Source organism: Rhipicephalus microplus, unplaced genomic scaffold (genome assembly GCF_043290135.1).
Source record: "Rhipicephalus microplus isolate Deutch F79 unplaced genomic scaffold, USDA_Rmic scaffold_12, whole genome shotgun sequence".
NCBI classification, from domain to species: Eukaryota; Metazoa; Arthropoda; class Arachnida; order Ixodida; family Ixodidae; genus Rhipicephalus; species Rhipicephalus microplus.
In genome coordinates this window covers 47,695,321-47,710,650 of record NW_027464585.1, presented here as the reverse complement: position 1 = coordinate 47,710,650, position 15,330 = coordinate 47,695,321, and the positions used below count along the sequence as shown (strand labels likewise).

Below are 15,330 nucleotides of genomic sequence, written 5' to 3'. Positions count from 1 at the left end.
AGCTTTTGTCTCCAAGTTTACACAGCGGCAACGTCTTAAAAGTTTTGTCCCGTCTCCTTTATCTGCAAGCTCAGATGCACATTCGTCAATGCATGAATGACCTCTGCACTTATGTTTTGGCTTTTATTCGTAGAATATTATTGCTGGGAATACCTCTTGAAAATAATCATGGTGTCTGATGCATCCCAAAGCCTCGGCAGTGCACATAATTTATAGGAGATCTCTTTTTTTTTTGGAAATCATAAAATCGAAGCTGCTTCTAACTCTTGGCGCTGTTCTGTCTTGAAAACGACCGCGTGGGTTTCTTGAACATTGGAGAAAGTGTCACCAAGAAGCAGAGTATTTTACTCTGCTGATTTGATAAAGACAGTGCAACAAAGTGATAAAAAATGCTCAAGAGTATTGCAGTCATTGCATATACATCTGGTCAAAATCATGGAAATAAAAAATATCCGCTATTGTTGCAACATTAGCATGTCTGCACATTGGAACCATGGCATCTCAGTTTCGTCGAAGGGGAGTGGTGCTGCTGTATATAAAACAAGTTTGATTTTTATAGAACTGCTTTCCTGTAGAATAGGAAAAATGGTTTTAGTGATCCTGTCTCTTCCTGAAAAGACAAACGTGACGATAATTATGTATAATAAATGAACAAAGCAGAAATTGCGAATGGCAAAATGATCCTTAATTACATGTGGCCGATGAAGAGCAATGTGGCAAATACAAGAGTGCAACTGGAAAGTGTCCATCAATCAAGCATATGCAGCTGACCCACCGTCAAGATAAAGTTTGAGCTTGTAGGACATCATAAATAAGATCAAGGTAGTAGACACCATAGCAGGTCTGATGCAGTGCTGCTACATGCATTTACTACAGATTTTGTCCTCTTGTATACAGTCGTGCAAACTCTGCAATGCATTGCTAATACAGCATGTGTTAGCAGACCTTTCCTCTGTGTTCTTCTGTCGGCAGCCTGACCCCTGCACAAAAGAGGCAAGAAATAATACTAGAAAAACGTAATAGCTAGGACATCAAAGCTCTAGTGGTGCACACATTCATTAATATTTCTTGTGGTAAAGGACAGACATGGTTGAGTTATTAAAGTTTGCCTTTTTTGACACATGTTTGGCTCAGGCACTTGGGCAGCTCACCAGGCATATCGTTATGTGATTCGATAACCTAATTGAACGAATCAATGGCATAGCCAGCAATATCTCTTCGCGAAGGGGGGGTTCAACCATTATAAAAAAAAAAACAATCTTATAATGTATCTGCTGTATTTCTATTTCGTATGTCTGCATTTTTATACGACACTCCATGCATTCTTGCGTGCCTGTGCATGTTTCACAGAGCACGAGCCTCTGCTTGATTCCCTAAAGCTGGGTGTGGTTGTTCATTGGCATTGTGAGCTGCATAGACACTGTATAACGAAGTCATGTTTCACGCGTAGTAGCAACTACAGCACACTCATTGGGCACAATTGGATTGTGTTTTGTTCTTCCTCAACTGTCTCTAATAGTGATCTGACCAGAGCAGGGGGGAAAATGAACAAAAAAAAGAAAAAGGACAACTTACCTTCTCGTAGATACAAACGATCATCTAATGAAAGTGTGCTTCGCCCTATATTTAGGCTAGGGTAGCAAAGATTCACTGGAGAGGAAGCCGCTCAGGAGTATGGTGAATGCAGCGCATCGAAAGTTTGCTATTACGTTTCCTCTAAGCTTCTTTGTCAAGCTTTCGCGCCACGCTTGAAATGTTGTGGTGTGCAAGCTTCATCGAAACACTTGAAAGCACTGGCGTCCGCAGTAAGTCTGAAATCACTCGCACGACGAGTATACGCACGCCCGAAGGCAGGTAATCCTCTGGCTCATGCACGAAACACAACACATCACGGCACTGGTAAGGGCTCCGCTTGACACTACGGCCGCCTGCCCCAGCGCCACAGCAGCCGTTGTCAAATCGTTACAAGACAGCTCCGTAGTGAACGTGCACCGTCACTGTTGAAAGAACGCGGCGGTGGCAGCCAAATTGATCGTTAAACACCGTCAAAGCGAGACGGGCTCCGCCATGGACGCGATGTTAGCGCAGAAACTTCACTCGAGGGGCGATTCAAGGTAGCTCAATCGCTTCCTTGACAATCTCAAGGAAACGCTCGATATTTTCTCAAGTGAAGGAATCGTTTCAAGTGAAGGGCGGTTTGTGAATGAGAAAACGTCACTCAAGGAGCGTTTCGAGTGACGGGTCCAGTTGAGGAGCTTTTGCTAATACTTCATTCACTTCACTTCACTTTATTGCCTTAAAGACCCCGTTGAGGGGGTATTACATAAGGGGTGGGTTAACAATTAGAGATTACAGAGAGTGATCTTCTGACAAACAATATGTATTTATGTTTTGCGCAAACGTTGATGAACACGTGATGGCTGCAATGTCACGGGGAAGGCCATTCCAGTCCACTGCTGTGCGAAGAAAAAATGAGGCATCAAAAGTAGTAGTGCGAGCGCGTGCGCGTGCGATTGAATAAGGATGGGTTGTGCAATGAGATATGCGCGTTGGTGGGATGATGTAAGGTGCTTGATTGAGGGAACTGTGAAAAAACTTGTGAAACAAACAGGGGCTGGCGATGCGGCGACGCACAGAAAGATTAGCAATATCAATGTCACGTTTTAGGGATGATATGCTTATGTCGTATGAATATGAAACGTGAATGAACCTAGTGGCACGATTTTGTACAGATTCTATTTCGTTTATTAGGTATATCTGGTGCGGGCTCCAGATGGGCGCTGCATATTCTAGTTTAGGTCTGATGAGCGATTTGTAAGCCAGAAGTTTTATGTCTAGTGGTGCGTCACCCAAATGACGCTTTAGGAAACCGAGGGATCTGTTCGCGGATGATATGATGTTGTTGATGTGTGTGTTCCAGGAAAGGTCAGATGTTAAGGTGACGCCTAGGTATTTATATGACTGAACATGTTCGATAGCGGAATTAGAGATTAGGTGTGAGAATGATAAAGGATTACGCTGGCATTGAAATGAGACGAGTTTGCATTTAGTGGGGTTAAGCTTCATTAACCAAAGATCACACCACTGTTGCACGAGATCTAGATCCTATTGGAGTGTAGTTCGATCAGAAATGTTAGTAATTGTGCGATAGATGGCACAGTCGTCGGCAAATAAACGGAAAGGGAAGATACATGAACAGGAAGATCATTAATACATATTAGGAGCAAGAGGGGTGCGAGTACACATCCTTGGGGGACGCCGGATGTTACTGGTAGGGAGCTAGACAGGGTATTTTTAATGGAGACAAACTGAGAGTGGTTAGTAAGAAATTGTGTGATCCATGCAAGAATGTTGGGGTGCAGGTTCAGCTGGGAAAGTTTTAACAGTAGGCGTTTGTGCGGTACCTTATCAAAGGCTTTTGCGAAGTCGAGAAAGATTGCATCGGTCTGACAGTGACGGCCGAGAGAAGAGTGTATATCATGAATAAATATAGCAAGTTGGGTTTCACAGGATAATGATTTACGAAATTCGTGCTGGGAAGAATGAAAAAAATTGTTGGTGTCAAGAAAGTTCATGATGTGTGAATATATGACATGTTCCATGATTTTGCAGGGGACGCTTATTAGAGAGTTGGGTCGACAATTTAGGGGGGACTGTCTGTTACCTGATTTGTGGACTGGAATGACCTTTCCCTCCTTCCAGTCGTCTGGTAAAATTTCTGTTTTGAGTGACAATGAGAATATCATCAAAAAGTACACTGCAATAATTTTTTCCTTAGTATATTTTAACAATTTAGAGTTAATATTGTCTACGCCAGCTGATGATGAAAGTTTTAATTTGTCAATGAGTGATGAAATGCCACTAACGGATAACACAACAGGGGCCATCACTGGTAATGTCGTAGTAGGTGGCGTAGGAAACGGTACGTTGGCTTCTTTAGTGAACACTGATGAGAACGCGGTGTTAAAGATATTGGCACAAACAGTGTTGCTTACGTCTTCATTTTTATTGTTTGTAAGCGTGATGTCTATCGTTTGTAAGCGTGATGTCTCGTGTTAGTTGCAGGTTTATGATTTCCCAGAATTTTCTAGGGCTAGATTTCAGAATTTTAGATAAATCATTGTGATAGAATGTCTGTTTCGCTTTTCTAATTTCAGCATAATAAGCATCTTCCGCAGCATAGTACTTGCCCCATGCGCACGCATTACCATTAAACTTCGCAGCTCGGAAGAGGCGCTTTTTTTTTTTATTTTCAAGTGTTTTCAAACTTCTGGAAAACCATGGTTTATTTTTATTGGCAGTAAAGCTCACTGTGGGGATGAATTTATTAGTCAAGTCAGTTATCTTGTCCTTAAGCATTAGCCAGCTGTCATTGAGAGAACAGGAACCGAGATTGAGTTCGAAGTATGGTAGGAAATCTCGTAACTCCCGATTAATTAATTCATAATTACCCTTATCATACAAGTGAATCGTTTTGCGGAAAATGGGGCGTATTTTTGGGGTGAAGTTAAATATGGTATGAATGACTTTGTGATCGCTGATTTCACGTAAGTATGCAATAGATTTTAAGCTTTCGGGGCTATTTGTTAGTACCAGGTCTAAAGTGTTTGAGGATTCACTAGTGACGCGCATTGGTTCGGTTACCTGTTGGATGATGTTAAAGTTGAGGCAAACATCGACGAATTTTCTTGCTTCAGTATTTCCCGAGGTTGGTGAAACCTGAGTGAGCCAATTAATGGAGGGAAAGTTAAAATCACCATAAAGCAGAATACATGCGTTAGGGTGTTTATTAGTTAGCTGGGATAAGATTTCGTTAAGTTTGCGGTGGAAGTCTGGGTCAGTTCGAGGGGGCCTATAGCATACGCCAAGTATTATTGCTTCGCGAGGGGCACGGCATATTACCCATAATGATTCTAGTTGGGAAGATGTGTTGATTAGAGAGCATGATAGTTATTTTTAGTGGCGATGAGTACGCCTCCGTCATGTGCATTTTTACGATCGTGACGAAAGACGTTAAAGTTTGACAAGTCGGCCAGTAGCTCTGTATCTGAAATGTCGTCACTGAGCCATGTTTCTGTTAGTATCAGTACACTACTGCCGGATGATTGTACTAGATTAGACAGGGGCGCGCGCTTGGGAGGAAGACTACGTATGTTAGTATAAAGTACAGAAAATGACAGGTTTGCTCTTGCGTTTGTATGGGGCTCGTGGCATGCTAGCTGAGGGCGACATAATCCCTACGATACGGCTCTGACAATTCCTGCTGCATTGTCAAAGATATAGTGCTGCGCTCCGATGTGCAGGGTTTTGAAGCGTAATGAAAATGGTACGGACTTGCTTCTAGCAAAGGTTACAAGATGTTTTCGTGCAGTTCGAACTGGACGCGTGAAATCTTCGCTGAAATTAGTGCCTTTTAGTTTTGGGCCGCTCGAAAAGATAGATTCTTTAGTTTTGAAGGATGAAAGCTTAACAATAATGGGTCGTTTTCGGTTAGTGTTGTAATGCCCTAGACGATGTGCACGCTCTATATCTTTAGTCTCGACTGTAAGACCAAAGATTTCGAGACAGTGGTTAATGATTATTTGTTCCGATTGAGCATATCTTTTCTTCGGGTTGGTGTCGGGAAACCCGTAAAATATTAAGTTGTTGCATCGGGAACGGTTTTCGAGGTCGTCAAGGCGCTCTTCAATGCCACACATACGATGGGTTAGTTGATCGGTCTTAGAATTAAAGGCGTCAACTTCTGTTTGGAGAGCTAGAAGACTTTAATAATGCTTTTCTAAGTCTGCGAGACGGGTGCTTAGATTAGTGATAGAGTTGTTTGTACTTATTAGCTGGGTTTTGAGGCTCTGCATCTCGGCTATCAAAGTGGCCTGGCCGGCAAACAACTTTCTCAGTTCTTCGAGGACGATTTTGTCAGGACCGGGGTTTGTCTCTACATCCCCTGAAAGCAGTGGCAAGGCGCGTATGACATCAATACATTCAGAAACAAGTAAAAGGCAGCACTGTGGGCTTGGCAGCTGCACCAAAAAGTAATCACTCGATTTTTTAGTAAGTGCTTGATACGAGCTACTAACCTGCATGATCAGGATGAACGGATTAGCGGTCTGTGAATTGGCACAGCTGCGAAGCCCACAGGGCGCGGTGGACGGTGGTTGCTGCTTTATAGTCTGCGCATAGGATGTTGTCGACGGCGATAGGGCAGCTAGATTCCTTTCGATGATCCACAGCGGGATTGGGGGCGCTGCTGAAGGTCCTGCAGCACGGGTGACAGGCAGGAGGGAAACGCAAGGTTCACTTCCGTTGCCAGCAGGCCCGAAGTTTCCCGGAGTGGCAGACGAGGCTGTCAGAAAGGCAGACACGAGCAGGTCGGTGATGATGCGGGCAAAAACCTGCATGATCAGGATGAACGGATTGGCGGTCTGTAAATTGGCACAGCCGCAAAGCCCACCTACGGGGGTTACTTTGCCAACTCTTGCCATGCAACAACTTCAAACCTCTCCCTTCGCACTGGAAAAAGTGGTCCATTGCTACGTCGTCATAATGTGCGCCAAAGAAGGAGTAAAAAGTGTCCAGCGCATCCAAAACAACCCGCGGGTTGTTTTAATTGCGCTAGCGCATCGTTCCTGACTGCAGTCTCGCTGTCAGCGAAGATAGGGCTAAAGCCGACTCCGATGACGCGCCGCGCTCGTAGTAATCTGATCGTGCATCCGGTGCGGGCACTCTAGTAATCTGACCGTGCCGCCGCTTACAGCTTCGTTGCTTGCGACGAAGCACTCGCTACGAGTGCGCTAGCGCGTCGTTCCTGCCCGCAGTCTCGCTGTAGGCGGAGTGAGGGCTAAAGACTACTCCCATGACGCGCCGCGCTCGTAGTAACCTGATCGCGCATCCGCCTACTGCTCCTAACTACAGCGTAATTATATCTTAAGTGATCATCGAGCCGTGAACACGTCACGAAGTAGCAATTTTCGAGAGCCATGTCCTCGCGACGCACAAGCAGCAGACGACGAGCTCCCGGATGGAGCATCGGGCCAATGGCGAAGCGAGCTCAGGCAACATGGCGGCAACAGCCAATCAAGGGCCTCGAAACGACCTTCAAACACTTGCTTTTTGTGCGTTTGTTTTTAAAGGCAGGAGCCAGCTGAGGCGGAAAAGCTAAACACGGAGAAATGCTCTTCCCGATGAGCCCAAGAAGCCGGCTCCCGGCCGGCGACATTACATTTCAGTATCGTTCCATGGATGGATGGATGGATGGATGTGGCTGTACCTTTTAGATCGGGCGGCGGCTAACGCCACCTAGCCGTAATACTTGTTGAACCAACTATTAGATTTATCTTTTTTTCCCCTTTAAATAGTGAGGTTGAGGATTTGTACTTTGTAGTGAAGGGTTTAATTTTCACTCGTGCCTTGACTTTAGCCACCAATCAGATAACCTCCTTCTAGTTAAGTCTACTCGCTTAAAGTCTATTTTGCCCTTCCTGTCCCTAAACCCCAGTGCTTTGAAGAACTCCGCGCCATCATCCTGTACTATAGGGTGAAGCCCTTTACAGAACATTATCAAGTGTTCGGCAGTTTCTTCTTCCTCTCCACACGCACTGCATACTGTGTCTACCCCTTTGTATTTGGCCCGATATGTCTTGGTTCGCAATACTCCCGTCCTGGCCTCAAACAGTAGAGAACTACCCCGAGTATTATCATAGATCCTTTCCTTGACAATTTCCTGCTTAAAAGTTCGATAGATCTCTAGTGCAGACTTCTTCATCATGCCAATTCTCCACATGTCAGTCTCCGCTTCCTTCACTTTCTTCTTAACCGATAGTTCTTTTTGGTTTGGCCACCTGCTGTTTTCTAGGTATTTACCAGTCAATTTTCTAGTTCGCTTCCTCCATTTTGTATCGACATTCTTCATGTACAAGTAGCTGAATACTTTCCTAGCCCAACGCTCTTCCCCCATTTCTCTCAATCGCTTCTCAAATTTTATCTTGCTGCTAGCTTCTCTGCCCTCAAATGATGCCCATCCTATATCACCTTGTACTCCCTGATTTGATGTACTCCCGTGACCTCCTAAAGCAAGCCTACCTATTCCACGTCTTAATTTCTAATCTTGCTTGAACTTCTGATCTCATGCACAAGACTGCATTGCCGAACGTCAGCCCAGGAACCATAACCCCTTTCCATATTCCTCTTACAACATCATAGCTATTGTAATTCCACAGTGCCCTATTTTTCATCACTGCTGCATTCCTGTTACCTTTAGTCGTCACATATATTTCGTGTTCCCTTAGGTACTCGGTCCCATTGCTTATCCCAGATATTTGTATTTATCTGTTATCTCTAGTGTGACCTCCTGTATTCTAAGCTCACTACCTTCATTATCATTAAAAATCATGACTGCTGATTTTTCCTCACTGAATCTAAAGTCTAACCTATCTCCCTCATTACCGCAGATGTCCATCAATCTCTGCAAATCTTCCTTGTTGTCAGCCATTAGCACTATATCATCTTCGTACATTAATGCTGATAGTGCCTGATCAATGAGTTTTCCTTGTTTGACTAAAGAGAGATTGAAGCCCAGTCCACTTCCCTCTAATTTGGCCTCTAATCCTTGTAGGTACATCATGAATAACAAGGGTGAAAGTGGACACCTCTGCCTAAGTCTCCGTTTCATCTCTGTGAGCTTGGATACCTGTTTTTCCCACTTTATAACTACCTTGTTACTTTTATAGATTTCCTTTAAAAGATTTGTGACTCCACCTTCCACATCTAGTGTGTCCAGTATTCCACACAAGACGTCTTGAACCATGCTATCATACGCTCCTTTGATATCTAAAACTGCTAGCCACATGAACCTGTGTTCCTTTTCTTTTATTTCGATGCACTGCGTCAGTGAGATAAGATTGTTCTCCAACCTCCCATGTTTCCGAAACCCATTCGGCAGTTCCCCAGCACCCCCTCATCCTCTATCCATGCCTCCAATCTTTCCTTTATAATCTGCATCGCCAGCCTGTAGACCACTGATGTCACTGTTATAGGACGGTAGTTGTTTATGTCATCGTTGTCCCCCTTTCCTTTATAGATCATGCTCATCCTGCTAAGTTTCCGTCCATCAGGGTTTTCACCATCGATTATTGTTCCGCTGACTGCCTCTCTCAAAGTCTGTTTAGACTTCGGACCCAATGTCTTTATCAGCATAATTGGAATGCTATCTGGGCCTGTTGATGTACTACTTGGAACCCTCTTCTCAGCCTTTCCCACTCTCATTGTGAAAAAGGAGCCATTGGGCCGCTTGATCCATCCCTGTCTATTGTGGTGCATAAGGCACTTTTTTGTTGAAATTTTTCTGTCATCCTTGTTCTTATATATTCAATAGCTTCGTCACCTTCTAGCCTAGCACCTTGAGCTGTAGTTATAAACCTCTGCTCTAGGTTTGTTTCATTTCTTAGGGAGTTTAGATGGTTCCTAAATTTCGCAGCTGCCTTTCTGTCCTTTTTATGTACTTCTGCCAGCCACTGAGCATCCTTTCTTCTAATCTTTTCATTGATCAGTAGGGATGCTTCCCTTCTAGAGCTAAGAAAGATTTGCCATTTTCTTTCAACATCATCAGTCGGTTCACCGCGTTGCTTAGAATGTCTGTGTTCCCTAGAGGCTTCCTGACGTTTTGCTATTGCTCTCTTAACTTCCTCATCCCACCAACTCTTGGGCTTGTGTCTTCGTTTCCGAGGATACTTGTCACGTGCCTTAGCAAGCTCTAACTCAAACAGTCTAATTAGATTCGTGTATGTCCACACTGTTTTATTATCCTCAGTGATTACTTTCTCCATTTGTTTAGTGGCTATTTCAATTTGCCTTTCTGAATAAAAATTTTCCTGTAGTTCCTCATCTTGTCTCCTTCCCACTTTCACTGCTCTTCCAAAACTTAGCTTGATACGTTTGTGATCACTACCCAGACTTCTGGAGCCACCTTCATCTATGTGCATTCCCCTGAGCTTATCATACATCCTATGTGACATCAGTGCGTAATCTATCATTCACTGCAGCCTTCCTACCTACCATGTTGTTTGCCCTTCATACTTCTCGGTACTGTTGCAAATGATCAAATCATGCCTTTCACGCATATCCATGATCATTTTGCCTGTTGAGTCAGTATACCCATCTATATGTTCTATGTGCACATTCATATCTCCTAGTATAATTATCTCACACTTTTCCCCTGATTCCTCAATGTCCTTTGATATACACTCCACCATTGCCTGGTTTTCCTCTCTGGCCTTTGCTCCCGTCCAGAAGTACACGAAACCAAGGAGTGTCATTTGCCCTGCCACTTTCCCTTTCAGCCATAATTGTTCCTGTCATTCTTGCTTGCCTATTTGCCAACCCATGCTCTTATATATAAATGCAACAATTCGACCCCCCTTGCTGCCTTCTGTTCTATTGCAATATTCCCATACGTAGTCTGGATTGCAGGGTGGTTGCTCCAGGTCCCGAAGATATGTCTCCACAACCACATATACCATCAGCTCCTCCTGCCTCAACTGCTCTTCTCTCTCTTCCCACTTTAACCTATTCCTGCCACCCCGCATGTTAATATAGCCTACGTGTGACTTAGCTCGGCCCTTGTGCTTACGTCAATTTCTTCTCTCACTGACTTCGTGTGGCTTGAATATTTGTGCCCCTTTAGGTCCGTCTTTGGCTACACTGTTGGCCTCAGGGCTCCGGGTCCCCCTAAAAAAGCTATGGCTTGGCGACCCATTCTGTTACCGACCGTCCTGCCCGTCGCACCACTGTAGTGACTCCAGACAGGTGACTGCAGCTCCACGGCAAGCCATGGCGCGAACTAATAAGAGCAGCCTCCCGCTAGGTGCTTTTTTCATGACCACGCGCAGCCTAGGTGCCAAATTGCGCGAACGTCCCTAGGCATTTTAGTCCTTACTGGTGCGCCCGCGCTGACTGGAGTGGTGCGGGTATGTAAAGGTGCCGCTGGCTGTGTTATGTGTGTGTCAGCGTTTCCTCTATTTCGGTGTTGTGCGGCGGTTTGTATCATTGTGATAATATTCCATGCGAATATGGTCATGCTTGAGTGCTGACTGTTCTGTGTGGACGTTAGTTCTGAATGCACGGTGCGCTCTGACGCGCTTTAGTGAGCGCTGTCACACGGGTACTTGCTGCATGTAGTCGCGCTGCACTGTATTTGATTCGGACCGTGTAGCGGTGACTAATACCGGTTTTCCTCGAGAAATTTTGATCGTGCGCAACAACTCTGTCGGTGCTGCGCTGTACAGCATCGAGTATGGCGCAGGTGCCCCGACTGCGATCACAAGTGTCTGTGTGACACCGGCGGTATGAATATCGCATTATTTTCACTACTCGCACAGGTAGTCCAAGTAGCATAGAGAGAAAAAAAAGCTGTGACTGCGATATCCCCTGTCGGTGATCGCACGTGAATGCTTATACCAAGTTAAACCGTTCAGTTCTGTAGACTTTTGTGGCCTCTACTTCTTTGGCTGCTGCTTACATGACAACGCAAGAAAACAGCAGTCTACTAATTACATCAAAATTACGCAGAAACGGTGCATCATACTTAGGCAACTCTCTAAAAATTATAAAACGTCTGCAAAGAAGTGCATGTACATGTTCGATCTTGCAAACAAGCTTATTGCTCACGCTTTTGGCAAATTTTGTTGTTAGGGTTCTGCTGACATGAGCTGCTGTTGGACCACCGCATTATACATATATTGTATAATTGGTGTGTCGAGTGGTCTCACCTGTAAATTGCGATCTGCATAAAAAGCGAGTGCTTTGCCTTCAGCGCAAATTTGGCATGCTCATTTTTGCTTAACACCTAAAACTACACCTCGTCGTGCATTGTAGGTGTCATCATCATCAGCCTGACTGCGCCCACTGCAGGGCAAAGGCATCTCCCATGATCTGCCAATCAACCCGGTCTTGTGCTTTTCGTTGCCATGTTATACCTGCAAACATTTTAATCTTATGGACCCACCTAAATTTCTGTCTCCCCTTCGTGCGTTTGCCTTCTCTGGGAATCCAGTCAGTTGCCCTTAATGACCAGTGGTTATCCTGGCTACGTGCAATGTGCCGGGCCCATGTCCATTTCTTATTCTTGAATACAACTATAGTGTCCTGAACCCCGGTTGGTTCCCTGACCCACTATGCTCTCTTCTTTTCTTTTAAGGTTACACGTATCATTTTCCTTTCCTTCGCTCACTGGGTCATCCTCAATTTAAGCTCAACCCTCTTTGTAAGCCTCCAGGTTTTGGCTTCATAGATAAATACTGGCAAGATGCAGTTGTTATATACCTTCCTCTTGAGGGTTAGTGGCAGATTACCATTCATGATTAGAGAATGCTTGCTGAATGTGATTAACCCCATCTTTAAGCCTAGTTCACACTGAAACATCCGCTTTCTACAGCGTCCGAAATTTCCCTGCCGCCGAAACGCAGCGTTGTTCGCACTGGACGCGCCCCACGCCGCCGAATATGCCATCTACTACGGGGCGAGCGCGGGATGGATGCGCTGTCACCCGGTTGTTGTCGCGGCTCGCAAACGCTACTACGCTATCCGGTGGTGTATACTTCGACGATTCTCGTACGCAAGAAGCAAGAAAAGACAGTACTGCTTACTTTGCTGGCAAGTGGCTGTTTTGCAGAAAAAGAGCAGAAAAACCACCGACGCCAGCGGCGTGGGTGGGTTCGTTTTGCTCTGCATTACCGCAACAAGCTCGGTCACGCCAACAGCAAGCTCGGTCACCTCTTTCACGAAATACGGAGGTGAAGTAGGCACAGAGTAGGTTAAACTCCCGTTGGTTTTGTGGGGAGCAGGTGCGCCCAGCCTCCCTTTCCCTTTTAGGGCAGCGCACGCGCCTGGTTGCGGGGACCCCTTCCCCCACGGCCGGCGCGTGCGATTCCCCCCCCTTTCCCGGCGCCAGGAACAGGTTCCCCTCTCCCTCAGCGAGGAAAGGTACCATTCTCGTCAGGGAAAGGGAAATCGGGTCGGGGAACAAAACGAGCGGGCAAACGGGCGCTCGCTCTCTGACACCAGCGACCATCCCAGGAGGACGAACCCGCAACCCCTCCTGCGAGCCGAGGACGTCCACGACCGAGGTGTAAGCGTCAACACCTTTGTTATCTGTAGTATCTCCCCGCGACAGTGACGCGCGATTGCTAACGCTTAGCAATAAAGTGTTTGTTGTTGATCTGGCCAGTTGCCTTATTCGCCCGAACCCGTAGTAGTAGCTGCAATGAGGCAAGCTACGGTTGGGGGACGTTAACCGTGCACGGAACGACTGTGTGCGGCTGAAACATTAGCTATAGGCTTCTGCGTCAGCCGTACATAGGACGGTTACCCAACATCTGGCGCCCAACGTAACGAATTTGGCAACGCGGCTAGTTCTGTGGACGCGAGCAAGTGCCAGGGCGCTCTTCCACACGTAGGATAATAGGCATGTCGGAATTCCAAGATTTGTCAATGTTGTCGGATGTCGCGTCGCAGAGTGGCGATCCTTTGGCTAACGCGGGGGTACTGTTAGGACTTTCCGACAGCGTAGAGCTTGGTCGTTTCACGCGGGATGATCAGGAGGGTGCAGAGACCGCGTTAGCAGAGAGTAGGCCTACGACGGAGAGCGGCCCGCATGGCGCTCCGGCATCTCGCGACGCGAACAGAGAGGCGCCGCCACAAGTTACGACACGCGCCTCAACTATAGGCGAGTCTTCGGGCAACAGTTTGCCCTCGAGCGAGGTACTCTTACAGAATGCGCTGTCAGTTATGCAAAGCCTCGCGAGCGCCCTGCAGAACACAGCGCAGGCCCCCGTGCAAAATGTGCGACCACGTGTCAAGGTAGACATTCCGACCTACACGGGTTACCACGACTGCAAGAGCGCCAACGAGTATCTCGACCGGTTGCTCCATTATCAGCAGGCGACGGGTCTTTCTGATGCCGAACTTCTCGAGCGCGTGGTCCCGGTGTCGCTCACGGAGCAAGCGGCTCGGTGGTTCCGACTAACCGGACATCGCGCCCGTACGGTAGAAGAGTTCCGCGAAAGCTTTCGCGGCGAATTCCTACCGGCTAATTATGAGTGGCGTTTGCGGAGGGAGTTGGAGCTGCGCACCCAGCATCCGGACGAATCCTTGCTGGAATACGTACGGGCGATGGACGAATTGTATCGTCTCGCGAACCCTCACGCCACCAACGCGGAAAAGGTCGAGCGTGTTACCCGACAGGCGCACCCGACTTTCGCGGCGCACTTCAGGGGATGCAGGTTCGCAGACCTCGAAGAGCTCGCCACCGAGGCGAAGCGCATACAAGGGGACATCCTCGCAGCGCGTTCGTATCGCCCCCCTCCGCCCGCCGCGCAGTCAATCGAGCCTCGCTGTGCATGGAACGGCGGCGCAGTGACTTCAGAAGCGTTTAGGGGTAACGCATCAGCATCGTACGCTGATGAGCACGTGTCACGCGGTTGGGAGCTGTCAAACCGCGCTTTAGACCCCTACGCTTACGCGCTCCGTACGGCACACGCCGCCCCTGCGCGTGACATTCCAAGGCAGGAGCACGTGGTTGACGCGAGGCCTAACGAGCGGCGCAGTCCAGAGCGAGGACCACCTGATCGAGGCGAGTTACGAGCGAACCGGCGTGGTGTCCGCGGTCCTTGCTATCGGTGCGGCGCGCCAGGGCACATCGCTCGCGAATGCGACCGCACGCCGGGTCAGGAGCAAACGCGCGGTTCGGGAAACGGACGGCGCCGCCGGTGATTCACATGGGACCCCGCGCGGCGATTAGTAATCCTACCGATGCGTTCGGATCACTTGCACCGTCGGTCTGTCGCGCAGGTGATGCCGTAGACTCGCCCGCGCCGCTAATCGAGTTAACGATAGCTCGGAAAAAGTTCGTAGCACTTTTGGATACTGGGGCAAGCGCTTCTTTATTCGGTGACGATGTGTTGCACCATCTCCGCGAGAACAACATCCGCTTGAGGCAAAGCAACACCATCTTCCGTCTAGCTACGGGCACAGCACAATCGAGCGGCGCGGCTAGGCTAGTGATCCGCTGGGACAGACGCGTGAGGCGACAACGTTTCGTGCATCTTCCAGGGCTGTCAATGTCTCTAATCCTGGGTCGAGACTTCCTCGCTAAGTCGGGTATTGTCATTGACATTGCAAACGGTGGTTACCGAGAGCGCGACGGAGACGCGCTGAAGCTTTTCTCGAAGGCCTCCGCATTGACAAAAGCATGCCAATCGCAGGGAGAGGCGCGAGTACGCGAGGAGGAAAGCGCGCCGAGAAAGCGAGTAAACGCCCCGCCGGAGCAATGTGCTGCGC

General features: G+C 47.4%; 2 protein-coding genes across 11 annotated transcripts in view; one reads left to right on the top strand and one right to left on the bottom strand.

Moving 5' to 3' along the window:
• The window catches only part of LOC119168190 (sphingosine-1-phosphate phosphatase 2), a 325,637-nt gene that overhangs the window by 14,951 nt on the left and 295,356 nt on the right, over positions 1–15,330 (top strand). The window lies entirely within an intron of this gene.
• Positions 444–6,633, bottom strand: LOC119166789 (uncharacterized). Of its 2 annotated transcripts, none has more exons than XM_037418131.2 (2): positions 6,078–6,633; positions 444–980 (listed from the first exon to the last, which is right to left on the bottom strand). In XM_037418131.2, exons 1-2 carry the CDS (start codon positions 6,480–6,482, stop codon positions 858–860), a joined length of 528 nt encoding a protein of 175 aa, XP_037274028.1. In that variant the 5' UTR covers positions 6,483–6,633; the 3' UTR covers positions 444–857. The 2 variants fall into 2 exon arrangements, with proteins under 2 accessions (XP_037274028.1, XP_075738656.1); XM_075882541.1 differs by lacking the exon at positions 444–980 and adding an exon at positions 2,017–2,456 and having other exon boundaries at positions 6,078–6,632.